The sequence below is a fragment of the Molothrus aeneus genome, chromosome 9 (genome assembly GCF_037042795.1).
Source record: "Molothrus aeneus isolate 106 chromosome 9, BPBGC_Maene_1.0, whole genome shotgun sequence".
Classification (NCBI taxonomy): Eukaryota; Metazoa; Chordata; class Aves; order Passeriformes; family Icteridae; genus Molothrus; species Molothrus aeneus.
Window position 1 is genome coordinate 8,212,920 of NC_089654.1, and position 27,866 is coordinate 8,240,785.

Here is a 27,866-nt window from a genome sequence, read left to right on the forward strand (position 1 = left end):
GAGTAGAACCTCTTACACTAGCAGCTAAGAGGGAAGACACTAAAATAAAGTGAATAATAATGTGAATCCTGCAGCAGTTACTTTCTATCCCAGACACAACGATGGAGTAGCTCTTTACCAGTTCTTTGAAAAGATGGTGCACCATCAAATTGCACCAGCCACTGAAAGTTCATATATTGGCATATTTCTTTCAGGGCAGGCATAGGGCTGATCCAACTCATAGAAAGAATTATGTTAATACAGTGTGAGAATAAAGGGGATGAAGCTCCTTGGCTTCCCCTTCCTGTCCCTGCAATGCTCAAAGCTGTGCTCAGAGGTCAACCTGCTTGAGGTGCTCCCAACTCTGTCCAGAGCTATTTCTGGTACTGGGGGTGTGCATCATGATGGTGAGGGGCCCTTGGATATTGGAGCTGCATATTGTAGTGTTGGGGGAAATGTTATTGGAATCTGTCCACTCCCTCACTCAGAAAATTCAGGTAAACTAAACTTTGTGGAGACAGCCCCTGAACATCCTGCTCAATTAGAGACATCATGGTTTCCTTGAGATGATAAGGGCTGCATATGCTGAGTTTTGTGTCTCAGTTTCCCCAGCTGTAAAAGTGAAGGTATTTTTTTTCATTGCTCTAATGAGAAGGGATGAATTACTATAGTTTAGACATTGCCTAAGTTATGTCCCTAGAGGGAAACATCTTTCCCTCTGCATCACCACTACAAACCTGTGTGTCCCTATTTTTTGGGCAGCCAAGGGCACCAGCAGTCCTGAATTCCTGCTGTGAGTAGCAGATGGTGCTGCTGATCCCTGAAGAAGTGGACCAAGGGCTGAAGGATCCAGGTTCCTGTTGTGCTTGGCTCTCTCCATGCTGTGGCAGTGAGCTCAGCAGAATGCAGCATCAGCTGCTGCAACAGGAGATCTTTGTAAGGTGTGAAGGCATCCAGCTCAAGAAGTATATGGTAAAACAATACCACATGTTGAAATCACAATAGGAGTAAGTCCATTTTGGCACAGTCTTCCACATGAAATCCCCTTTAATTTCAGTAACGTCACAGTCTCGGTCTCAGGGAACCTACAGCAATATATTCTGTGCCATAAATAAATCCACTTGGGGACTAATAAACTAAACTGTTGCTAATTTGTAATGTGCCACTTTTGCAGCAGTATCCAAAATTCATATGCACTAAGATTCCAGGGCTGGAAAGAATGAGGTGGCTTGTCCCTAGCCACTGCTTAACTTTTTAAGTTACACTGGTGAATCGGGTGCAGTTTGGCTTTTAGTGAGACCCCTGGGGAAGCAAGACCATCTTAGCCTACAGTCTTAAAAAAGGGGCTGTTTAAATAAAAGCATACCTATTAAAAGAAATACAAGGAAATGATGTCTTTATGACTGAATCAGGAACACTTGTGCCATTCAGGGACAACTCTTGCACTTCTGAGTATCACCACTGATAAGCACGAGTGACTTTGCCTCAGTGTGCTTTACAGGCACAGGTGGACCCTTTCATTTCATGTCTCTCTGCTTGGGATTATTGCTCAGCTCGTGGAGTCCTTTCTGTCTGGCTCTGAGCAAAGGGGAGGGTGGCAGCTCAGCAGGGCAGGGTGGTGCTTTATGGGGCAGTGGATCACAGCTGGTTATTGTTCAGATTGAGGGGGTTCCATGTGTGCCTCCATCTCACTCTTTCAGTCTGTTATGTCTTCTTGTTGGGGCTGGATTTAGATTAGGCTCAATGTTTTTCAGACTAAAAGTAATAATCCAGGAAACCCAGTGATGCTGCTTGTCCAGGGGAAATCTGTGAGAGCTCTCCGGAGATTGCTTTGAATTTTTCCCTTTTGTTGGCACCAAAGAAAGTGAAGTTCTCTGTTTTGTCACACTTGAGATTTGAAAAATCTGCTCTTTCAACTTTTTGGGCTCATATCAACATGAAAGCAAGTGTCAGAGGACTGGGATTTCTCTCAGGACAGAGCACCTTTTTTTCTGACAGCCCTTTGGGTGCTTCATGACTAGGAAGGCATTCAAAGCAAACTCAGCTGAGTATCCTCCTGTTATCACAGAAGCATCAAGCTCCTGCATAGCTTTGCCTCCTCCTTATAAGTCCTTTCTGCCTAGAACTGGCCCCATTCTCCCATTCTGTAGATAAAAATGTAGCATCTCTCCCATTGAAGTGGCAGCATCTCCAAGGATGAATTTGATAGATCTTCCTGCACAAGGAAAACCAAGAGCAAATGAATAATCAGATACATTGAGACTAGTCTGAACCTGTGAAAATAAAGATTTTCCCATTCTGTCCTGAAGGATTTATGGCTTGTCATGGACTTCCTGTGTGGTTCTGGGTAAATGGGTTGCAGTACGTCTCTCTTCTGTGAGAAGGGACCCTGGAATCCTGTTTTCAGCCTCATGTTGTCACCAGAAAGGTGTATGGGACAAATGAAGTGTCAATGGTCTGGCTCCTGCAGATCATAAGGAGTGCACTGGGCAGAGCCAGTGAAGCCCCTCAGGGCAGTATCAGCCAGGCACTGAGAGAAACTCTGATAGCGAAGGTCATGTAAGCACTGTAGACAAACAAAGCTGACAGCCTGAGCTTCTGCAGTGTTGGTTTTGTTCTGTATCTTCACTAGATAAGAGCTTGTGCCCTGCTGCTGTGTCCTTGGTAGTGTGTGTCAGCCCTGAGATTCTCCACCCTTTGTACAGGGAGGGCTGTGCAGCCTCCCCAAAGGCTGAAGGAGACCTCCATGTGGGACAGTTCTCCAGTGTTAGCAGTTTATCCAATTTGCTGTCTGTAAGTGAATAACTTGCATCCATCTGGAAAACCTTCTTGTATCTTCTATCATGATCAGACTTGATCTTCTCAGAGATGACCCACCAAATGAGGTGGTTCAGCAGATAAACCAGCAGAAGTTTAAATAAGTCCTAATAGGAAGAGGTGTTGTTGAGTGTTTATTGCAGGGTCAGGATCTCTCCTATTAATCTTTCCTTCAGCATTGGCAACCCACCCAAAAGTAACATTTAGGAGTTCAGGTATATGGGACCTTTGGGAGCTCACTGAATTCCTGCCTGCCTGCAGAGCTCCCAAGCAGGCTGCACAAATGCTCTTAAATGATGATGAAGTCAAGTTACCTCCCTGTGCCATTGTGGCAGGCCAAGAGTTGGCATGTGGACAGCTATTTACACTTTCTCTGACATGGACCTTGCTGCATCACAGTAATTTCAACTGTGGTTTGCATGCTTAGCACAAGACTTTTACCCCATTCCGCCCCAAAATGCCTATAAATGATAGCAGGATTTAATGTAGTCCCCACATGAAAATAAATTTGGAGTTGTCCACATCAGCATTTAATTTGGATTAGGAACTTGCTTTTGAAATATATCCCTCAGTGTTACCCCTGTTGCACCTTGGTGCTTGTTGTGGATTCAACAGACATTCAGTCAATGAGACCAGCATAGTACTAAGCCAAAATAAACCTCCTGAAATGTATGTAATGTTTATGTCAGGCCCTACCTCTCCCCTGATCCATTCCTGTCAGGCCACACTACTTGCCAATTTAGCCAATTCAGACTTTGATGTTTTTAGCATTTTCCCCCAACCCCTCCTCCATCTCACTCCTTACAAGAAGCCCTTTTCACTCAGTTTCACTGTATTCCATGTGAATTGATGCAACTTACAGGGATGGGATTTATTCTCTTGATTAGAAGCTGGGAAGTTGGACTGTGAGCTATGGAAAATTGTCATTGTTGACTCTTTTGACTGATCTTAGCTGACCTAGGCTGACTTGTACCAGCTAAGTCTATTGTAATTGCATTAGCTGTATTTTTGTGTTCACTCCTATTTATCTATCAGTATGTTTTGTCCTAACAGCATTATTGTAAGGCCAAGGGATTATATTATCCAGGCTGTCTGAATTCATCACATCTTGCAATGCTTTTAATTCCTTCCTCATTAGTAAAGGATCGTGAGTGATTAGCTAGAATGTGGTTGCCATGGCCGAAGTAAGAGTTCTTTCTCTGACATCATTTGGTACACTGAGTGGTGGTAGAGCTTTTTCCTTTCTTTTATCTTCCCTTTCCCTTTCCCTTTCCATTGCCCTTGCCCTTCTCCTTTACCTTCCCCTTCATTAACCCTTTCCCCCCTTTCTGCTTTTTACTTTCCCCTTCCTTACTTGCCCTTTCTTCCCTTTTCTTTCTTTCCCCCCCCAGCCCTGCTGCCTGGTTCTTGCTGGGCTGAAAAGTCACAGAAGCTGTTTTCTGTCAATTTGTTGATATCTTCTTTCCCTCCTAGCCTGGCACAGAACCTGCTTTTGTTAGTTTTCCTTTGAGGAATACATGTGCACTTCAGCATGAGGTCTGGCAACCTTGACCCTCCAGGCATGACTAATTCCCATTTACAAACCACTACAAAATCCATCAGATCAGAAGTGTCAGGGAGTCAGGAAAAGCACAGCGTGTAGGGCTGGCTGGAGCTGCTCTCCCTGTGCTGTATGACAAGCCCTCAGTCAGCTGGGCTTGACTGGGATGAGGTCAAGGAAAAGTGGTGCTTGGAAAGAGCAGGAGGTGAAGGGAGCAAAGGAGGGTTTTGCAAGCAGCCAGGGATGGATTAATTCTGCCCTGCTCATGGCCAGACACTGTGGCTCTGGAGACAGCCTGCGTTAACCAGTGATGCAGATTGAAACTCAAGGAGTTTGAGATGTCTCCTGATGTTTGAAAGCCTGGGGTAGAGACTTCTCTTCCTTGAAAGTAGGAAAAGAGCAGCACAAAGCCTCCTGCTCAGCCTTTTACTGAGATTCCAGTGTTTAGGGTTTGGATTTTTATTTTCCATCTCAACGTACTTACTCAGAAGTAATAAATAATTTAGATCACAGTCATGGAATGGCTCATTTACCGTTAGATCTGACTAAGCCTGTGATAAATGGACTTCAATTGAAATGCCAGTGGTTGGGAGAGCAGCAGGCAGTGGCTGCCACTCGAATCCTACACCATCCACATGTTCCAGCTGCAGGGGACTTCATTTCATGGAGAAAATTTAGTGAGGGTTTAGCCTGGCCTCAGAAGCTGCATTTAAGAACCCTCACTAAGGAGAAAGGAAAGATGTCTAGGTAAACATGACTGAAGGAAATACCTCCAAAGCTCGTTAAGAAACTGTTAAAATTAGTTCTCATTTTGTCCCTTCAGTTGATCTTTGTAGTATATAGCAAAGGTAGGAGCCCCTTATTATTTCATGGCGTAATCAGTTGAGTGGTGGAGCTTGGTACAAATCCATCAGCTTGAAAGAGTTACTATTGGATTATACCAGTGAAAACCTGAAAAATATCACCTGTAAATAACTGCTGGAAAGACAAATGTTTGAAATTCTCAAGGATACCGAGTTCTTATTTACAAATCTCAATTTCAACCAAGCCAGTATTGGTCTGAGGTGAGTTTTATTGACAGGAAGCTGCTCCAGTGAAGCAGGTTTCAATTGTCCTTGCTGACAGCAAAGTGAAGATGTTTCTCTGAGCAGTGGGCTCTGCTGAAGTGTGGGTGGTGGCATTTCTTGAGCCTCTTCAAGGAAATGCTGCTGGGTTTTATGTGCCAAGTCCTTACAATTCTCATCTGACCTTGTCATAATCTTGTCAGAGAAGGGTTGGATTGTGCTGCACCACTGACCTGGAAGGGCACAATATTGTTCCCTGGCTGAGTGTCTAGTTCAGAATATGAATTGCCAAGTGTACTATTATGAATCTGTCATTGTTAGGAGTTAGCATATTAATCAACAAGGTGATGATACTGGGCAGCAGATTATCTAGAATGTAAGACTCAGTGATTTAGTGCTTGTTAAACCAACTGCTGGAGGAGGATGAGCCTGATCATGGCCCGCTGGAGGACTTCCTGAGCCTGGCATGGCCATTTCCTATTGAGTAAACATATATTCTACTGTTAGCCTTTTTAAATTCAAGCCATGTAAGTCTTTTGGGAGGTAGAGGGGAATCCACCAACTGTAGATCCGTTAGAGAAAATAAATGGACTGTAATCTGTTGCAGCACTGTCACATTGCTTTCCATTTAAAACTGGAAAAAGAAAGAGGCTAAAGATGGTTTATTCCTGTTATTTTCTCCTGATTTGTTTCTTTCTTTCCTTGCATGTGTGAGTGGGTTAAGGTTTTTGTCTTGCTTTGTTTTGCAGTGTTTTATGGCCCACATTCTGATGTGCTGCAGCTCACAGGCTGTGAGACTGGAGCAATGTTTTAATTTCTGTTTGTAACTGAAACAGGTAGTAAGTGGGTAGGTTATAATTTAGGGAGTAGGTGGAAGATATTGAAACGATATGTTTGAGAAATCTAAAAAATGTCCACTGACCGCAGTTCTTATGTAGGAGGAGATGTCCTTCCCATCCCTCTGCTCCTCTCATTTCCAAATAGTTTTGCAGAGCAGCTTTGACTAAAGCTTTGCTGAGCTGAAAGTGCCACAGCCTGGGATGATAATAAAAAAGGATGCGTGATGTTATAAACACTCAATTATTTTCCTTCTTTCTTGTGGAGTTGTTATTAAGCCAGGAGGTTCAGAAGTTCAAAAATATAAAGGAATAATTTGTACAAGAAAAGAAAGGAGTCTATTTCACAAGCTATTGATGCTTCCACAGGGAATTAGCAGTAGCTGTTAGAGTAGCTGGGGTCATACAGAGCGGCCATGCATTCTGCTCCCACTTAGGAAACCCCTAATTTTTAACTTTTTCACAGCCACAAGCTTACATTTCTGGCAATGAAAAGTGGGGGGAATATTTGAGGAGCTCTTATTAAAAAAATAAACTTCAAATGATGATTGACTCCCCTTTTATGTCTCTAGAATGGGGCCCATAAATCTCAACAGTTTTCTCTTCAATGGCTACTTGTTCTTTTTGGTTGGTGACAACTTTTATTTTAAGCAAGCTCAGTGCTTAAATTAACCCTTGTGTTGACTCAAGCCTCCTTGTTTGTCTTTGTTTTGCCTCCCACGGACAGAGAAAAGCTTAGCATATGGTAACAGATGCATTCCCGTTTCATGCTTGACATGAAATGTGCTCATCAGTGAGTTCCTGGGAAAAGGAGCATCCAGACTTCAGAAGATTTGCCTCTAAAAAAAAGCCCTGAGCTCACAGTTACTGAGAGTCACCTCTCAGTCTTGACACTGGACTTCTGACAGGCAGATGAGCGCTGAGGGTTTAATTTATTGAAGCAGAAATATTCAGATTCACATAGGGACACTCAGACTTCCAGTCACACCCATTATGGATGGGTTCTGGCACCCCTCCTTTGTCATTCTTTTAATAGCAACTGTAGGGACACAGCTGTCCAGTGCTCCCTAGATCTTCCCTGTGTTTAGAATAAAATCCAACCTTTGCTACCTAGGAAGGAAACAGGATTCATAGGAATCTCAGGCAGCATCAGCAACTGGATTTGCCAGAAGACACAGCTGAAAAATGGTTTGGTGAGGGCCCTGTGATGTCCATCAGCCTCTGAGTCTCCCTCACAGGTATGCAGGCCCTGGCAGCCAGGAACATGCCTATCCCAGTGCCTGCCTGTGTGTGGCCAGCGAAATTTGGAGTCTCTATCTTATATCTTTCTGTCAGTGACCTGTTATACAGTCCTGGGGCCTAATGCTTGTGTCAACAGGAGGTTAGGTTTCATGGCATCCTGAGCAAAGCAGGAATGTCCTGGCTTATATTTGTCTCCCCAGGAGAGGAAGAGAGTGGGAGAAAAGCATTCAGCAGCTACTGGGCAATCTTCTGCCAACTCTTGACAGGTAGTGATATAAATCAGAGCCTTGAGTGGGCTCTGCTTAGATCCCTATCAGCCATGATTAATTCAGTGCTATAGGTGGAAGGATAAACGTGGCTTCCTGTAATCTTAATTGTTTCCACCAGCCTTTGAACTGATGCATCCATCTGGTAGCATTTAGTTGAGAATACAAAGGGTCAAACTCTGCCCAAGACTGCAGAGTAGGCAGCAGGCCCAGTTCTGCAGAATGCCAGTGCCAGCTAGGAGTTGGTCTCTTGTTCAGGCAGTTTAACAGAGGCAAGGGCACTTAAGTCAGTCCCCTGCAGTTGTCTTGCAGTATCATCTGGAAACTTTCAGGTGCCAGAGCATCTAAATTTATTAGAGAAGAGGCTGGCAAAAGGGCTTTAAGAAGTCTAGGGCTGGGCTGGATCTTTCATTCCGTGCTACAGCACATCTGTTCTGCCATTCCCAATGCTCTTACGAAAAGTCTAAAGAGAAGACAATGGGATTGCTTTTCTTGAGCAACTTCCATTGTAATTGAAAGGATTTTGTGGATCTTTTCAGATCCTACTATCTTCTTGCATCAGGAATCCTTCCCCTCCTCTCAAGACTTTAATGGCTCTGGTCTGTAATCTTTGCAAGTCGGTGGCTTGTACACTCATCCATCTACCTTCAGAGCTCTGCACGAGGCTTGGCTTCACTCTGACATTCTTGTGTACAAAGAATTCCCATCAGAATAGCTTGAAAAATGCCATGCTGGTTTTGTTCCCTCTTTAACATTGCGGTGTACCTGTGGGAAATTCTGAAAAGGGCAACAGTCTTGCTGTGTTTGGTGGAGAGGGCGTGTTTTGAAAGCAGAGAGATCTCTGGCAAATGCAGCCTGCAAGGAACAGAACCAGCTTATTTGAGCTGACAGCTCTGGAGAAAACCAGCATTGCTAAGTTTCAAGTCAGTGTGGGTAGACACTAATAGGAAAATGTAGAGCTAACAATTTGGAGGGAATAGTTTTCTGCTCTTTGGTTAATCCCTTTTCAGTTTCTATCAGCATAGAAAGAGCAGAGCTCGCAGTCATTTGTGCCCAAAGCAAAATGTGATGAAAACAGGCAAACTACAGTGTAATTTAGCTTCCTAAAAGCAAAGAGGAGAGGTCACCCCATCAGAAAAAAGAGAGTCAGAATTTGCAATTTAAACAAGACTCTGCAAAGTCTTTGTCTTAGTAATGCTTGTATCCTAATGCTTTGAATCCAGTAAGTTCTAGTTACCAGAGCTCAGTAAAGCCATGTTTCCTGAGCAACTTCTTTTGCAATCTATTCAATTTTCCCCTCTCTATATAAACTCTCTGACATTTTTCTCAGATGTATTCATCGTTTGTGCCTTCACTGAATAATTCCAGAGCTTCACCTCATCTCTAAGTGGTCCAGAACATTTGCTACTCAAAATCCAAGCTAAGTTTCTTAGAATTTTATAGTTATATTTTAAATATGAGGAACAATTAAATGGAAAGCATAGCTGCACGTGCACAAAATATAAACACAGGGCAAAATTCCCTGCCAAGTGATGTAATAAAGGATGGTTGGGGTGAGTTAATCTGATCAACTCCCATCTGCAAAGAAATTGGCCTATAAAGCCACCCCCCATCCTACCTGGTTTATGGAAGGTAAAAAGACCCAGAGCAGGGAAGAAATGCAGATCAGATACTATCTTCAAAATAAGCTGATCCCCCACAGGTTTTGGAGGATGTAATTTCCTACCCCCTGCACCATCCCCATCTCCTCCTCTGGGACATGTGGGTAGGATTTCAATGGGTGTCACTCATCAGGACAGTGCTAAATTACACCAGATGAGCCTCCTTGTACTGGCTGGAGTCAGCCTTAGGAAGTGCAGTCAAACCTGGAAGCAATCCTCTGTGCTCTGCTCAGTACCCACACCACTGCTTTGGGATTTCTCCTTGGACATCTTCCCTTCTGTCCTGAGGTTGAATAGTGGACAGAAGCCTCTGATCTCCAGCCCCACTGTCATGATTGTGCAAAAGGCTGTTATCCATCCATATTATTCTTGGGCAAGAGGAAAGACATTTGCTTTTGGGAGTTGCTTTTTCTCCCTTTGGGGTCTTTAGAACTTGTCTGAGCTGTGTCCTCATGTTCAATGCCTTCAGTGGCTGTAGGATTTCTGGGAATCTTCCTGGTGAAGCACAGCTGGGGAGGGAAAAACCTGTTGGACATTTATGGAGTGTTTCAGGGGTTGGCAGCATGTAATTGCTTAGTTGTGGGTGTATTTACAGAGCATCAGTATTAAACAGGCAATGAAAAAGAGGTGGAGGAGAAAGAAAGAGTTTATTTGGCTCAAATTCTGTGAGTGCATGTAAGGAGTGAGGAGATGCAGCCAAAGGGGCAGGAGGTGAACCTGAGGCAGATCTCTGTCAGGTATTCTCTCTGCTGCTTATGTGCATAGAACAGAATGGTGCCTGAAAACAGTATTAATTACTCTTTTTGTTATTTGTTCATGTGAGGAAATATCCCACCTTCAGTAATATATGAAGCTGTGCAAAGAATATTCCTCTACATCCTTTCTTAGTTGGAAGAAAAAAAAATGAAAGTGTTACTTGAATGAAGTGCTTTCTTCAGAATTTGCCAATTTAAATAAATGTTTTGTGGCAGCATCTGGTTCCTGGCTCTATCCAGGAGAGGAAGAATCTGAGAACACTCTTCTTGGTTATTTAGCAGTATATCCTCACTGGTAGGCTGATTTCATAGGTGTTCTCTGACTGGAGTGGAGACTGTTTAGGCTAGGCTTAAAAAACCTTCAAGCAAAAAGTTCTTTTAGTTCCAATGATAATAAAAATATAATTATAGTTATCTTTCAAGAGACAGGTATAACCTCCCATAGTTCATAAACAGGAGCATTAGATTGAGGGAGCCAATATATAGTAGAAAATAAAGTGTCTGAATTTATCATTCTGACTTTGAAAGCTAACAGAGAAGTTTGTTACAAATAATTAATTTTATAATTTTCTTCTGGCTTGGCAACTTGACTGTGAATAGATTGCGGTTTCCTTGAAGCTATTTGTTAGCTGAATTTATTTGCTGAATAATTGATGTAAATATCTCAGTGAATAGTAAGTAATTATTCTTGGCCTCTGCTTAATTTGAAGGCAAGTGCTTGGCTGCAAGTAGATGATATTAGAAATTTGAGCTGCTGTGATTTGATGGGTAGGTCACCTTCTTTCCCTGGCTAACTCAATTTTGAGTAATTTTTGTGTAGACTGCACCAGGGCTGCAACACTCTGGAGGGGAGCACCAGCTTCAGCCATTTTCATGCTTTGATGAAGCAGCTCTGGGGGTGGGAGGCAGCACGAGGGGTGAGCACTGCCCATCACCTGTGCTTTACAAGGTCTGCACTGGAACCCTGACCCTGAGGATAGAACTGTGGATTCCCAGGAGAAAGAGGGGCTGTCCTGGTAAGGCCACCCAGGCCCTTTAACAGCTGGCACAGATGGGGTCCCATCATCTGTCCTGGTTAAGGGCATAGGTTTGCTCCAGGTGGGGAAGACCCAAAGAGAGCAGCTGCCAGATCAAGCCCTATGTTTCTTAGAAACATGGGGTACTCCATGCCTGGTCACTATGTACCCCACTGGCAGAAACATCTTGCATAATAAAATTATTTCATCTTGAGATAATGTTAAGCTAAAGGAAAAAACAACAGTTCAAAACAAGTGTTCATCCCTGATGAGTTCAGCTCCCTGCTTCCTCTTGAAGTTTTTATTTTCTTATGCTGTTTTAAATTGTAATTTCTACTTTTTTCTCCTTTCCCTGCTGGACCTCATGAAGATTCACCCTCCTTCAGGCTTAGGAAACATTCCCTTTTCTACAGCTGTTACCTCAGTGGTGCTCATGTGGAGACTAGAAAGCTGAGACAGTTGTTGCCCCAAAGTGTTTGTCCTTGGCCAGAAGTTGCAGCTCCATCTGGCTCCCTTCCTGATGGGCTGTGATTTACTCTCCAGGATAGATGTATATTGAAATTGGCACCTGCTAGTGCTGATACCCCAGGCTGGGATTTGGAAATTCAGGACAGAAAGATCTGTGTCCTCTCCAGCCATTCCTGCTGCAGGAGCAGCAGTTTGGAAAGGGGCCGTGCTGGCATCGTGAGGTGTTAAGCTGGGATGGCTGAAGGAGTTAATCTGCTGCCTCACTGTAATATAATAGAAAGAAAAACATGCCTGTGGGGCTAGTCCGTTTTACTATGTAGCTTCAGCTGGTAATTAAAAAGCAACAGTTCAAAATTAGGCAGTAATATGAATAAACCCCAAATTAAATATACCCAGGACAGGTTGCATTTTTCAGTGGGTGGATGCTTAGCATATCATGAAAGTAGACTTTTAAAAAAAAATGTCTCAGGCTGGGTGTCTAAAGCTGGGAGTTCCCCAAACCACCCCAGAGCTTTGCTTTTTTCCATGAGGGTGCCCCTTTCATTGCTGCTCACTCATCACTGGGACCAACTGGTCCGCTCCACTCAGGGCATGTTCCCACATTCCTTCTGTTACAGTGGAGACAAAAAAAGAAAAATCGAAACCCCAGAAGGGCCCGGTAACAATTTTACTTGTGAGCCGAGCGCAAACGTGGTTTCAGGTTCTTGGGAAGGATTTCATGTGCCCCCTCTGAAGGTGAAGGGACAATGTGCCCATTTAAGGTGGAGAAAAGTGATCGTGGGCGCTGCCCTTCGGGCATCCTGCCAGGCTTCCATATGGGAGTGAAATTGCTGAGCAAAGCAGCAGGCTGAGAGCTCCTCTCTGCGTAGAGCAGGCAGATGGCTGCTCCTCAGGAGAGTGGTGCAACCAAGCACGGGGATAATTTTGAGGTGAAGGCGTGGGGAGCAGGGAGGTGTGTGGGAAGGAGTGATAGGAGAAGAGGTATTTTCATCCACAAGGTCCCCAACTGGCAGATTTCCAGAAGATGGGAAGTGTTGTCTGAGAAAAGTTCACGCTCTGCTCACCTCATTTCTTACATGCTTTCCCAAAGTATCTGCTACCAGACACTTTTGGGGATGTTGGGCTTATCTGAGCTGACTGTTCTTGTTTCAGTGACACCTTTGAGCAACGTGCTGCAGACGCTGCGGCACCTCTGCTGGAACACTGCTCTTCTCCAGAAACCTCCTCACAAACCTCAGTGCCCACAGAGCTCTTGTGTTACATGGGGGGTGCGTGGGGCAGGGTTCCTTGACAGTGAGGCAGCATTTGGGCTTTCTGAATACACAGGGTTTGATCTTGACTAGTAAGTGATGAGATTCCACCAGAACAGGAATGACAAAGTGGAGCTGGAGTCCAAGCAAGGCTTGCTGGGGTGGTGGCACAGGGGGAAACTGTGGGGACCCAGAGGTGAGCAGGAGCCAGGCTGGCAGCCAGCCCAGGGCAGCAGCAGATGGGCAGTGCCAGATAGGCAGCAGGGCCCTGTCCAGTTTGTCCCACTGGAACACTGCCTGCTTTGTCTGGGTGAGAAATGTCTCTGCCTTCCTCTGTGCCTGTGGGTTTCACATGATCCAGGGCTGCTGCTTTAGACATCCGGTGTCACACAGTCCATCTCCTTTCTCTTTGGTAGTTGGGTCCATTCACACCAATTGAGCACTCCAGCCTTTTGCCCTCACAAAGGTATTTCTGATACCTTTTATGGGTTGTTTAAAATCAAACCCAGTTGTCAGCTACTCAGCCCGAGAAGAGCTGTTACTGCTTCATCACAACTTAACGTGAAGGGTGTAAAGAAAGAAGTCAAAGCAAGTTGCACCATCATGTCTGACTTGATTAAAACTAACATGGGACTTTTAGGTTACTGTTCAGCATTTCATATGCAGTATTCTGTGGTCTAGTGTGTTCATTCTTTAAGTCACATAACTGAATAGCTGAGGTGAGTTTTAGGGAGAACCAGTCTGAGTTCCACCTTCCTTCAAGAAGGAAGAGTGCTCTCTCATGCCAGAAGTATGAAATGATCTTACTGAGTGTTCACTTTTTTATTTACAAGATCTAAGACTCAGTGCAGAAGTCTAAACAGTGACACTTGGACCTGCAAGCACTGCTGGGCAGGGTGTTGGTTACTGGAACTGGTTGCACTTCATTGTAGAACCATTTGCAGAATTAGACTGAGCAGAGTGTAACTCATTTGGTGAAAATATTTCGTGTTTTAGATAAGTTTGCTCATGGAAGTTAATCTGCTGAGCTTAGCACAGCTGAGAAACAAGACTGATGCAGAAGCACTGGATGCAAGTAAATCCTGCATACAGAATCTACACAAGTCCTTCATTTAGATTGCAAATTTAACAGAGGTAATTCTGTCCTTTCCAGAGTTTCAGTTCTGATTAAAATGCAAATCTGTCTTCCTGTTGTTTCTTAATTTATTTCCCTAAGCTTGAATGTGGGCATTGACCAAAGCAGAGTTATCCTACAGAGTCACTGCTCACTCACACTGTGACTGGCTGGACATCAAGCTGAGTTACTGGCAAAAGAGACCTTGCTGATGGTGTGGTGAGGGCATTGAAACATCCTTCCATCAATGTGGTGGTTCACAAAAGGGGAAAGGATGGAAATTCCATATCAAAGCTCTTCCCCAAAGCTCTTTTCCTTTCTTCTATGTTAATCTGGACTCTCAGTACCTTTAGCAAGTAACAGAGGTCACTGCCACTAGAAGAAAAGTTTTCAGATTTTACTCTCATTCCAATACTGCCTTTGCTGCAGCTGCTGCTGACTTCAGGTTACATATTTAAGACCTTTATTTGGATTTTATTGACCTATTTAGAGTGGGTGTGGTATTTATAGTGTATTATGGTATAAGTTTTAAAAGTGCTTTCAGGACAGAAATTAATTCCATGTCTTTCTTGTCTTAATGATCTTGTGGAAGAGAAGACATGCATCTAAGGGCGCAAATTGTTGCTGTCTTGCCTGTTCTATCACATAACCCACCAGACCCTCAAACTGATGCTCTCCAGGGTCTCACTGAACCCTGTGCCTACCCCAGCCCTACTGAATACAGGAACTTGGAGCAGAAGCAATAGTGCAGTAGGGTCAGCCCAGGGAATGTCATCCACCAGGAGACTCCTTTTCTGGCTTGGGGAACTTAAGGCTGGGAGAATGGGGTTCTCATGCACTCTGCAGTGTTTGATGTCTAGAAATTTTCTGTTGGTTTTTGATTCAATCTAGACACAGCAAAAATAAAATAAAAAAACAAAATTATTTTCACCTGTGCAAGTTCATCATGGAATGTCGGCATAAGGAGAAAAGTCAGGAGGCTAAAGTCAAGATGTTGGAGTCAGCTTGAGCTGGAGCTTTGGGCATATAGGGCTGAAAACTGGGGCCTCAACATCCCTGCAGCTTTTCCAGCATCAAGAAAAGCAATCTTAATCCAGCGGCTGGACATCAGTCGCGTGGCTGCTCTGCCCTGGGCTGTACCCCTGTGTCACTGCCGTGGCTGAGCCCTAGGATGGGTGGTGGTTTGGGGTTTCTCCAAGCACCTCAGTCAGATTCAAACTGGTTTATTAAACTGGTTAATTGGCAGTTTGAAAGGGAGGGGGAAAGCAAGGTCCCTGGGTCTCCCTGGTCAGTGCCAAGCCGCAGACTGTTAACTACTCCTGCCTTTCAGAAGCAATAACTGCGGATTTGGGGAACATATGGAACTAACTAGCCGAAAGGCTTTTATGAGCAGCTTTAACAGGGAGCACGGTTTGGGAGTAGAAATTCCAGTGGATGAGTTAATAGTTTCACTTTCCTTAGCTGTCCCTTTATAGGAAAAACAACAACAAAGCTGGGCACGTTCCTCCCACAGCCACGGCTGTACAATGCGCCAATGCATCCAGGATTTCGTTTGGACACTGGGGGAGTCCTTTAGTAGATCCCCCAGGACCTGTTTTTCCAGAGCTATTTCCTGATGCTGACCTCATTAGGTGAGTTTCACAGCTCACTAATTCCTAGCAATAGCACAAGAGATTCAAGGAAAGGGGAAACCCGTCTTCTGGAAACCAATGGAACTGAACAGATTTGGGCAAGCACTTTTATTGCTTTTCATTAATCTGGAAAATCAGGGACTTGCATTTTTCTTTCTTCTATTTTTTTTTTCCCAAGTAACTATTTTGACCTGAAACTGTATATTTGATTTTCTGTTTGATCAGAGATTAGGATAACTAAGAAAGGAGAACCCCTGCAGAACTGTATATATATCAATATTTACGTTGCAGTTTGTTTTGAACCAAGTAGGAGAGTGGGTATTTCTTTTCTGGAATTGCAATCTTGGCACTGACAGCATATAGTCACTCAAACACTTCCAGTAATGCTTATTTAGTGTTTGCATTGTGGTGGCACGTGTCCAAAAGAGAGAGCAAAGGAAAACAATAAGTTGCTTGCTCAAGAGCTGACATCATAGTGTGAAATTTAAGTACTTGTTTTTGTGGTATTGTTATTAATCATGGGTCTGTGCAGGGGTCATCCTGTAATTCCAGCTACTGGAGTCCTGTGAATGCAAAGCTTGGCCTGAGAGTTTTCCTAGGGCTGCCTTTCATCTTCAAGTCTCCTGTATAGCAAACACACCAGAAGAACACAGCTCCAATTTGTCTTAAGCTTAACAAAAAATGTGTTTCTTGTTTTGTAATTCCTGAATTTGTTGTTTGTTTTATTAGCAATATATTTCATCGGAAGATTTGGGACCACTCAAGCATTTTATCTGTGAATAAGGTTTCCTTGTCTTATTTTACAGTTGCTTATTAGATGTTCCCACAAAGCTTTTTTTTTTATTTTTTATTTGGGGCTTCAGTTAGAAAAGTCGAAGAGGTGGACCTGGAAGAATTTTTACTTGATTCCACAGGTGGACAGGTCCACCTGTTCACCGTTGATGTAACCAGGAATGATGATGTATTTGATGAGGGTTAGCTTGGTTTTTGCGTTCCAGGTTTTCTTAAGCTCTTCAGCTAGAGACAAATATACAGAACATGGGCAAGGAGAAATCTCTCTGGCACAGAGGCTGTTATTTCTCCTCCTTAGCTATCACATACAGCACTAACATGGTGCTGGCTTTCAGGACCCTTCAAATGCCCAGTTTGAAGCTGCTGGCCTGGCACAATAAAACATGATATGTGACTGGTTGTAAGAGTACCTTGGAAAAAAGGGCATTTTCATCTAGCTTTTTTCCCAAACCTAAGATCAATGAAGAAAATTTTTTCTAGTGGAAAGGCTGGAGTGTTTCTAAGCCCATTCCAAATACACATTTATTCACTTCTCTCTCTTGAGAAAGGTGACAGTGGTTCTCTAGATCTGTTTCCACAGATTAGGTTTATATCCCTAAAAACCAACTCTCATTAAATTATCACATAAAATCAAACCTCCAACCTCTCCAATGTATTTGCAGAACAATACTCAAACTGTCCCAAGGACAGCTGCTGATACCAACGCTTCTGGGCAGTGCCAGACTCAAGACCTTAGGACCCACTGCAGTTGTGTCTGCTTGCTTTATGTGTGGTTTGGAGGTTTTATAATCCTGTCTTTTTGAAGGTGAAAGTTAAACACCATAAACATTCAAGTTGATTTATGGGAGGTTTGATTTTGTAACTCATTCCTTCTGTTCTTGTGTGACTCCTGGCTCTGTAATCCAGAAGCATGGGGAGGGGGAATACTGTGTGAGTGTCAAGGTGATCAGTAAAGCTGTAGTGCAGGTCTTCACTGGTCCAAAGGCCGTGCAAAACAACTCCAAAAATGTCTGGACCAGTGGTCTCTGGGACTGTGTAGGACTAGTGGGACCCACTCCCACTGACAGTAAAAAAGGACTGCCCTGAGAGCTGAACTGGTGTCTCCAAATAAAATCTCTGTGTTGGGGCAATGACATCACCCAGATTAAAAGGTTGGTCAGTCACAAGCAGTGGGGCTGGAGACAGACATGCAAAAATGTCTTCAAAGCACACCAGGGTGAGCACCATAAGTTGTGTGAATAAAATGCATTTCCCAAGAGCCAAAGTCATAACTTCCCATTGCTTCCCAGAACAAATCCTGTCTGCTCTGTTTATTAGGTGGGACTGTGTATAGGCAGTCTCTCTAAGTGTGTTTATTTTGAACTCATCAGTTGTTCAGTAATCTCAGGCAGCTCTGGGAGATTTAACTCAGATAGAGGATTAGGCTGGGGGTCGTGGGGTCAGTGATATTAAGATAGAGAGAGGGGAAGGACACAGCGTTGGTTTTGTGGCGTTATCTGAAGAGTAAGGAAAAATAAATTCGGGTTTTAAGCTGCCTTTAACCTGACTCTGAAGGAAATGGTCTACAAATCCAGCCAGGAAGCAGGCGACTGTGATGAGACCCCGCTTCTCTTTAAATTTGTTTTGAGCCACCCAGCCAAAATCCATGGTGGTTATGGCTTGATTAAGCAAGACTTCTCTAGAAATTGATTAATTACAGTTTTCCTTTAGCATATTCAAATGTTAAAGTTTCTGATTTTAACTTTTCTCCTAAAATAAAATCTCTGGAGTAGCTTTTGGGGCAGAAGTTTGAACCCAGCGGTGAGCTCCCTGCAGTGACAGCAGCATACTGGATGGGTTCAGCTGGTGGCCAGCATCACCTCTAGGTCTCAAAGCTGCTCTGAGGCAGAAAGCAGAGAAATTAATGTCCTGGCACCAATGAAATCATGGGGGACCACCTGCCAAAACCTTCAAAATAACTCGTTCTCTCTCGTTTAGAGTCTGTGTGTCTTATAAGAAGCGAACTCGTACAGTGGACTTCTCTGCAGGCTGATTTTTGAGGAACACATAGACAATCTTCTTCGAGATCTCTAACCCCCTGTAAATGTGACTGAAATAGTGCAATAGGTTCCAAACTTATTCAGAGGAGAAAGACCCACAGCATTAATGCACAGGACTGGTTTCCCCAGACTAATAAAAAAAAAAAAAAAGAAAAAAAGGGGGGGGGGGAAGCCATTGAGAGTAAAGTAAGGAAGGATTTGTTTATTGCCTTCTTAATATTTTATCATAAAACACAAGAGTCTTGCCTCAGGGCTTGTTGGTGGTTTGTATATGTGTGTGTGCCTGTGTGTATACATATTTTTGTATATAAAAATCCAGTAACATCCATTGTTTAAAAAATCAAAAATGAGAAGGATTTTGCTAAAAGCATTTTGGGAAAACCTCTGCTCTCATTTTTCCTGTCAATGTTTTTCTAAGCTTTTATTTTTATTAGTCAAAATGTTTAGAATCCCCAGGAAATCCTGGGATGAACCATTTCCTCTTTGAGCTGTAGCCCTTAGGGGAAAAAGAAAAAGCTCAGACCCTTTCAAACGTTAGAAATTTTTCAAACTGTATTTTTTTGCATATTTTTTAAATTAGAGAAAAACTAAGTTAGGAAGATGCTTAACTTCAAGCTGTGGTCCTGGGAAAGCTTGATCCCTTTGTAGAAAAGCCTGAAGAGACCCTTAGATTTGGGCAAGGAAATCTTTTAGGCTTGGCTCTTAATGGACAGCCGATTGCCAAATTGAGGTATAACAGGTTCAGTTGAAAGACCATCTTTTTTTCGTTTTTTCAAAAGTAAATTAAAAACTAGCATTTGCTTTTCTTCAACCCAATTTGTGTGTGTTAGTTAGCATGTAACAGCTTTTTATTGAGGCTGTTAGTGCCCTGAAGATCCTTTGTTATTATTAATATTGCTAACATTGTCACTGTTATTATTAATAATTAAATATCCGATACTCTTTTTTTATATGCATGAGATTTTGCAACTTCCTTTCCTTCACCTTCAGATAAACTTCAATGGGAATCATGATTTTAAGAAAAACTTCCATCCTGCAAATATATATGTAAATTGCTGATTTTAAACTCCTCTTGGGTTCACTCCTTGAAGTGGGTTCAGTTGCTAAAATTTAAGAAGGTAAGAATTCGGGTCCCAGACTGGAGCTCAGCAGGGATTACCTTGCCCAGATTTTGAGATGATTGTTATTCTCTGGGAAGGATGGGGCACTGCTGTTATAAAAGAAAAGCTTAAAAAGTGGTGAAATATGAGACTGAGGGGTGCAGGAGTCTTTTCATGAAAAATGACACATCAATATAATTTTTCAGAAGTCTGAATTCACAGTCACTACATTCCACTTTATTTTAGGAAAAGTGTGTTTGTTTATTTATATAGTTCATGACAAAAGTCTTCACTGCTGTTCTTCTGATTTATTCATCTACTTTTTATCAAGTTTCTTCAGCAGATTCTTGGAAAGCAGAACATGTAAAGCCCAGACTTGGTGGTTCAATAACTGGTATATATTACTCCCACAATCTGTCACGAATATAAAAAGATTTTTGGTAGTTCATTTGAAATTTAGTTGGTTTATTTGGCTTTTTAAATTTTTTTTTATTTGGTTTTTTGTTGGGGAGGCGGCGGAGGGGGTTGTGGTAGGGGGCTTTTTGTTTGTTTGCTTGAGTTTTTTTAGGCTTTGTTTGGTAATTCAAGGGGAAAAAATCTAATATGTAAGGTTTTGTTTTGGTTTTTTTTTTTTGTTACCCAAAATGACACAGTAAATAGTGCTTCTGCTTTTTTGGGTTTTTTTCAGGTTTGGGTTGGGGATACTGGACCAGTCTGCTGGGACAGTGTTAGAGATCTGTTTGTTTTCACTTTGCAAATGGGTGTGTGAAAGAAGAAAGACAAAAGGAGGGAAACTAATAATGAATTTCCTAAAGTTTCTGTTATTACAAGTGTGCACAAAGTTCCAATACATCACCTTTGACTTCAGAAGTTCAAATGATTTTGATTTTTTTCTCAAAAACCTGTCAACTGAGTTTGGGCTTTGGATTTAAACTCGGGTACAGGAAACAGTCAGAGGCACTAGACCTTTCCCCATTTAGGGGAGTTTCCATTCCAGTGTCTGTCATGAAGCAAATTAACCAGCACAGAGAGCCCAAGAGTTCTGAGACTGTGACCTCTGAGCAATATGTATCTGTTGTGAAGTTATATTCCATGGAGAGTATTATGGGATCTTGCACCTGAATGCTTTTCCATTTGGGAACGCCTAAAGACCATCCCTTGTTACTGTGGGCCAGAATGGATAAAGGGAATACACTTCAGATGCAGGAAAGTCTTTCAAAGTTTTGTCCTTTAGTCTTTGTTGTTTTGATTCCTGCTATCTTTGACTTTTTCTCTCTTTTCCTGCCTGTGTTTCTGCAGGTGCTGTTTGCTCTAAACCAGACTCTGCTCCAACACGAAAGCCTTCGAGCAGGGAGTTTGCAGGCCCCTTACACCACTGAGGATCTCATCAAGCACTACAACTGTGGAGACCTGAATGCTGTGATATTCAACCATGACACTTCTCAGGTGAGCAGAATTGTTCCAGATGGGCCAGAGAATTGAGGAAAAGTCAGCTGCTTTAATAGCAATATCCCAGTCATCACTTCATATTCTGATCCCTCTTTCCCCTCTTCCTTTTAATGCCCTGTGTTTTCTTTCCACACGTGCCTCATTTGCCTGGTGAGAGAGTGGAATTTCCCTGGTTTTGCTCAGGCTCTGGGGAATCATAGAATGGTTTAGGTTCAAAAAGACCTCCAAGATCATGGAGTTAACTGCTAAGCCAGCACTGCCAAATCCACCGCTAAACCGTGTGCCCAAGCACCACATCCACACATCTTTTAAATAACTCCTGGGATGGTGACTCCAACACTTCTCTGAGCAGCCTGTTCCAATGCTTGACAGCCCTTCTGATGAATAAATTTTTCCTAATGTCCAATCCAAACCTCCCCTAGTGCCACTTGAGGCTGTTTCCTCTTGTCCTATTGCTTGTTACTAGGAACAAGGAATGGACTGCCTGGAAAACTTTCCAAGGGATGTTCTTGAAAAAAGGTTAATTCTCGATGTTTGGGGCTGTTGAATGCAGACTCCTCATTAAGGGTGGAGGGGGAATCTTTGTAATGTTTGAGCATATATATGAAGAGGAAGTGGACCTTATGTAAATACTCTGTAAAGTAAATAACCTCTCAAACATGTCATAATTCAGTAATTCTGTGTGTGTCTCAGACAGCCCTTCAGTCTCTGTTTATCATAGTTATCCAAAGCTATTAAAAACTCTCAAGGGAGCAGAAATCTGCTTTCCAGACCAGTTTGATGCTTCGTGGCAAACTGAGATTCCTCTTTCTCCTTTCCAGTTAATTCTATGAAAATTTGGTCTTTGGATGTCATCTCCAACATCTCCTTTTTTTTGGGATCAATTACCAGGTTCCAGTTTCAGGTGCAGTGACTCACTTGGGGCAAACTGTGTACATTTGACAGCCACACTATTGTATGTCTCTTGCCAGTGAAAGAATTAAATCATGATAGCAGTCCATGATAGCAAATGCAAATCAAGGAGAGCTGTGTGACTTCCAGAGAGAACTGAGACAAGGTAAGGTCAGTCTGTGGATTGGGGTAGAGGTCTCTCAGACATTTTTATCTTGCCATCACTATCTTGGGTTGCACAGGGCTCTGTGGGTCACTTGTTTCTCAGCAGAACGGCTGGGCAAGCAAGTGGGGCCCCAACATGGGATAAAACCCCTTTGGTGTCCCAGTTAACTCAGTCCTAGAAAATGAAGCATTGTTTTAGCATGACTGAGCAGGACATACCAGGGTGGTTAATGTGGCAGCACTGGAACAGAAGAGTGTGTCATACCAAAGCTGCCAGGGCTGTTCATTCTGGTCAGCCTTGCGCTGAAAAGTAAGGGGAGATAGCAACTTGGGTAGGAATATGTCTTTAAAGATGAGGAATATGAGTTAGAAAAGGTACAGAGCTCATGACTTTAGAGGTTCCTGGAGAAGTCAGTGATTATAACTATTCCTGAAATTTTGAGGCACAGCCCACATGATAAACAAGGAATTAACAAGCAAGATGTAGTGGAATATTTGCCATGGATGCTATAAAAGGACTGCTGGTAGTCAAACCCCATGAAGACAGTCCTGGTGTCACCTTTTAATCTCCACCAGTACAATTTCTTCTAATAAGTAAAGCCTTTGTCCCTAAGATGAGTTTTGGTCATTCATAGCAGTTGCATGGACTCACAGACACGTCTGATTTATTGACACATTGTCCTGTAACAGACCTGTGGGTTAGACTTGAGAGGAGCCGTTTGCTGTAAAAACTTCTTTATTCCTGCAAATTATTGGATTAAGTGTGAGTTTCAAAACAGTGTTAAAGACAGAAGAAAGAAGCCAACAACCAGTCAGAGTTCAAGCACTGGTGTTAGTCATGGTCCCAGAGTGCATGCAGTTGATGGAGATTATAACGCTTACAGGCCATGGAAAATTAAAAACCCTCTATGTATACTGGTCCCTGCAGAACTCTAAATATTGTGCAGTACTGTTGGGTAAAGAGTTTTTTTGTTTGGTAGTGTTTTTATAAACCAGCTCTATACCATTTATTTTAACTGCAAGCAGAACAAAATAGAAAATTAAAACGTAAAATAAACTCCCTATTCAAGTCAGGTTTTGCCAGTTGGAGTGATTCCAAAGTTTGTTCTCTGTGGTTTTTTGCAAGGATGAAAGACTCTGTCATGGAGAGTTTTTGCCATTTGGTTACCAAATTAGATTAGCCTGACTCAGATATTACACATGAGAGATTCCCCATGGGATCTCTCTCTGGAGACATTAAATGTAGGCACAGGGATTTACTGTGTGCTGAGTCTGTTACAGTTCAGGGCAGGTACCCATGCCAGTCCTGGGACAAGAGTGCCACAGTGATTTTAGGTGTGTCCCTTCTTCCATGATATCTAGCTGCTGGCCCAGATCTTTAGGGGCCTGATAAGAGTTGAAGCTGGTACTGTTAACACAGCCTTGAAATATCCCATAGAAGGGAACAAAAGATCAGGAATGGTGCTGTAAGAATCAACACCCACGTGAATGCTGGAGGCCAGGGAATTCACCTCCATCCTATGCAGCTCAGGAGAACTGCAAAAGGATGGGACTCACTCTTTGAGGACTGATTTGGGATGCTGTTTAAGGTTATTCATTGTCCCTTGAAGGTTATCAGGAGCTGCAGAATAAAGGTAAACTGTCCATCAGTTCAGAGCTGTTGGTTGAGGTGGCTATAATGCACTGGGAAGGAGGTGACAAAGCCCAAGGTTGCTGTGGGGACAGTGGCAGGGAGAGTATTTATGTGGATGCAGTAACTTCCTAAATGCCTCCAGTGTGACTCTTCAGAGATGAAACAGCTTCAGTAGCTGTCTGCAAGATGCTGAGGTGCCTGTAGTGCAAAAATCATCTTGGAGCAGAAAGGACCAGAAGAGGAAACACCAGCACTGTTGACCTGGCATGTTACAGATAAATTCCTTCAGCCTCTTCCGCCTCCCCAAGAGAGTTTTGGAAGTGTGAGGTTTCCTGCATGTTCCTGAGTCCTGCAGCATTTGGGAGGAGAGGGCAGAGTCCTTCTGGGACCAAGACTGTGCAAGGGGGTGCACAGACAGGATGGTGCTGGGAGGAAAGGTGCAAGGCAAGGTACTTACTAGTCCAAAGCAGGGTTTAGGTCTCAGGACAGCCCATTTGTCACCCATGGGTAGGGACAGGACCACCCCAGGGAGATGCTGCTCACCTTGGGTTTGAGAATTGCAGCTTAGCCAGGGTGCCCAGAATGAAGGGGTGTGAGCAGGGCCCCATGTCCCTGACTCTTTCCTTTCCCAGAGCCATCAGCCCCGATGAGAGCGGAGGAATAAACAAATCCTTCTCAGTTTCAGTGGGTTTTTAAAATTTTATTTTAATTAAGAACAGTGAAAGAGGAAACACCTCTGCTTTCCTGTGGTTATACGACATTCATCATTCCTCTCCCTCTCCATTTTTTAAAACTTCATTTGCAAGCAGCATTTTACCAAATGTAAAAATCCATATTTAAACTCAGTAAAATTTTATGGGGGTGAGTTTAATAAGTTATACTATGACCCAAAAGTGCAGTAGGAAACATCTCTCTTTTTTCAATAACCTTCTTCAAACACTTGATTCTCTTGTGACTTTTGCAATCAAGAGGCTTATGTTGAGGCTTCTGGGCAGAGAGTCAAAATGATACCAAAGAGAAAGTATTCTAAGCTAAAGATAGGATGAGTGTATTTTCTGTTCTTTCTCCAGACTATTTTTCCCCTTGAAGAAGTCAGCTTCTTTCTCTGCTTCTGTAAATGTTCCCTAAAGCAAAAATGGATTGGATTAGGTCAGTAGTTTTAACTTCTGTATTCTGTCTGAAGCTCTCACTAGGGAATTGAGGTCGGTGTGTTCAGAAGTATTAAAGTGCATAAAATCTGTTAGTTCAAAATTAGAAAATTATCTGTCTCCAAATGAAACTTTTTTTACCTGAGACAGCTGAGAAATTGCCTAATGACCCGAAACCTCCATGAAGAAAAAGTGGAGTGCAGAACAATTTATTGTGTGGAGTTCTTTCCACCAGTTACTTCCTGTGGTCAGTTTTGAGCTATTCAGTTTTTAAGGACAGTTCTGTAAAGCAAATTCATCTTTGCCAGCATTGAGTTAGCTTGTTCTATGTTTCTTTGTACCCCAATGTACTCTTTATTAAGAGGAAAATTGAAAATCCAAGGCTTAGATTTTTGTCCTTCAGCCTTTCCCAAAAATTGTGGCTGTGGTCTCCAACTATTGTCTCTCATCTTCTGTCCCCAGCCATTCTCCTGACCTGAGAAGAGACTCCTGTCTCAAGAGAAGATGGTTTTTCCTTTCTCATTGCTGATCTGGCCTGTCAGTGACCTGCAGCTTTGCTGATCACTTTGTAGACAATATCTACTGGCCCAACTACCCAGGTTTCATACTTATTATTTACCTGTCCCATTTAGGGACAGGTAAATAATAAGTATGAAACCTGGGTAGTAGTCCCATTTCCAAAGCATCTTTCATCCAGGGAGCCTTTATGGTTTGTGTGTTAGATTGTATGGAGAGCCCACTGAAGTAAAGGAGAATATTTCCATGCCTTCAGCAGAACCTGCCATCACTGGATATCAACGTGAATAAATAAAGTGAGTGACTAACCCATTTTACAGGCTTTGTGCTCAGCTCAGCATAAAGATCTCCTCATTGACAGCAGGTGTAAGGTCTTGACTTCATCCCACACAGTTAAACAAGCTGTGCAGTGAAATTGTTTGGTGGTCACCACAGCTTACAGACAGCTCCCAACCCCTTTCAGGTGCTATGCCTCCTCCTTCAAGCTGTGTCCATCAGAAACAACCAAGCTTTTTGGATACCTTATTGAATGATGCCATCCATATCTCAAGTTGTCTCTGCAGTTTGAAATGCCCTGGGTGGATTTAGATAGTGAGGGCTGCCTTCTGAAAAGCATATGATGATCGTAATAACACAACATTAGAGATTCTTAAACTAAGCCCATGTCAATATCAGCCTCCCTAAACAAAAGAAGAAAATGTTTAGTGCCTCACTTCACAAGGCACTTGCTGTTTATAACTCACCAGGTTGTGTTACATACCCCTTTAAAAATGTTATCATCCTTCACTGAAACCTGTCCTTTAAAATTTAGGGGTCCTGATAATTCTAATTACATCATTAACTTGCCCCATTGTCATTTTGGATAAAATACAACTGGATTTCTGGCTCACTTCTCAAATCAATGAGAACTATCTGTGGAATGCTCCAGCTTCAGTAACTACAGAAACACACAGCTGAGACCATTATGTAGAGTGTTGAATGACAAGCAGACCTAATTTGTCCAAGGAATGGAGTTTTATCTAGGGCAGAGGAAGATAAATCCATGAACTGAAGGCACAGCTATTGTAACGCAACGCTCTGGAAGCATCTTATCGTTCTCAGCCCTAACAAAGTGCAGGCGAACTGGCACAGCCTCTCGTTCTTCCAGGGAAAATGATTGTGGGCTTTCCAGAAAAGCCAGTGCAAGGCTGTCTCCAGCCCAGGGGAGCCATCCCACGAGTTTCCCATTGTGGGTCCCGGCGGAGGGTCAGTCGCACTTCAGGAGTGTGTGTCAGGAGGATGCTGATGGCAGTCCTGATGCCAGGTGACACGACTGCTCAGTGCTGCCTGTGCCCACAGCCAGCAGAGCCTGTCCCCCACCTTCTGCTCTCTGGAGATGCTGCTGCAGAGGAGCTGCCTTCCCATAGCTCTGCTGTGGTGGGATCATAATTTCTTTCCACTTGCACCTGAGTTACAGCTCCGTGTTTTGGTACACTGGGAGCATTTGGAAGTGAACAAAAAAACAGGAGTGTAGCCAAAATTTTCAGAGTCCAATTTTCATATTATGTCAGAACAGGATTCCAGATTGGAGCAATATTGTATTTTGGCTTATGTGTTTCAGAAAATTGCTTGCAGATCCAGATTGAGAGTGAAGTCTACTTGTTGATGACAGTGCTGGGGAAAACATTGCAAAGATTGTTTTTTTATTAATAATCTGGAACATGCCCAGATAATTTTCATGCTACAGGTTTTGAAAATAGGCTGTTCTTGCTTGAAAATTTTCATGACATCTTTGCATTTGGAGTTGTTTTACCTTGGAAGTTCTTTCCCTCCTCTTTCCATGAAGAAAGCAATGTGAGAGAAGAGAGAATCATGGAGAAATTGGAACAAGACATTTAAAAGCTAAGATTTTTCTTGCAGACTGCTGCATTATTAAAAAAAGAACATAGTCACCTACAGAAAAGGGCTGATTTACATTAAAACATTTAGGGATTGTTGACTATCTGTATTTATTACTATGGGAATAGACTATAAATGAGTATGAAAGAGTGATTGGTAAAAAATATTTGAAGGTGCTACTTTCTGTGCCGTATATTTGCTGTAAAGCATTTGCTTTCCCTTCTTTTTAAAGAGCTGGTTTATGAAGTGTTTTTTGGAATTACTTGTTAAAGAGAAATGAAAAAGACTTGTTAGTATTTTAAATAGTATATTGCTGGTTGAACATACAAAGTTCTTTTTCTTTCTTCTTGTTTTATCCAGAAGTTATATTTGCTCCTCGTTATGACTGTGGGGAGGAGAAAAGTGGGACAAGGGGGCAGCTTGGTTGATTTGGCAGGGCTTGTCAGGATTAGTGTTAGACATTATTGAAAAGAAAATTATTATTGTGTTCTTGGGTACCCCTGGACACAACATTTCCTCACCTGACACTGTTAGTGTGCATTACCAAATGGTGAATGCCATACATTAGGTATCTCCAGTGTAAACTGGTTGAGCTCTCTGATGGTGACTTCAGACA

The 27,866-nt window shown here is 42.8% G+C and overlaps 1 protein-coding gene across 1 annotated transcript in view; it reads left to right on the top strand.

The window, feature by feature from the left end:
• Positions 1–27,866, top strand: part of TRABD2B (TraB domain containing 2B) — a 259,725-nt gene that overhangs the window by 120,154 nt on the left and 111,705 nt on the right. The window contains exon 3 of the mRNA XM_066555948.1: positions 20,870–21,016. Coding sequence (XP_066412045.1) covers positions 20,870–21,016 — 147 coding nt within the window. The remainder of the gene's footprint in view (positions 1–20,869; positions 21,017–27,866) is intronic.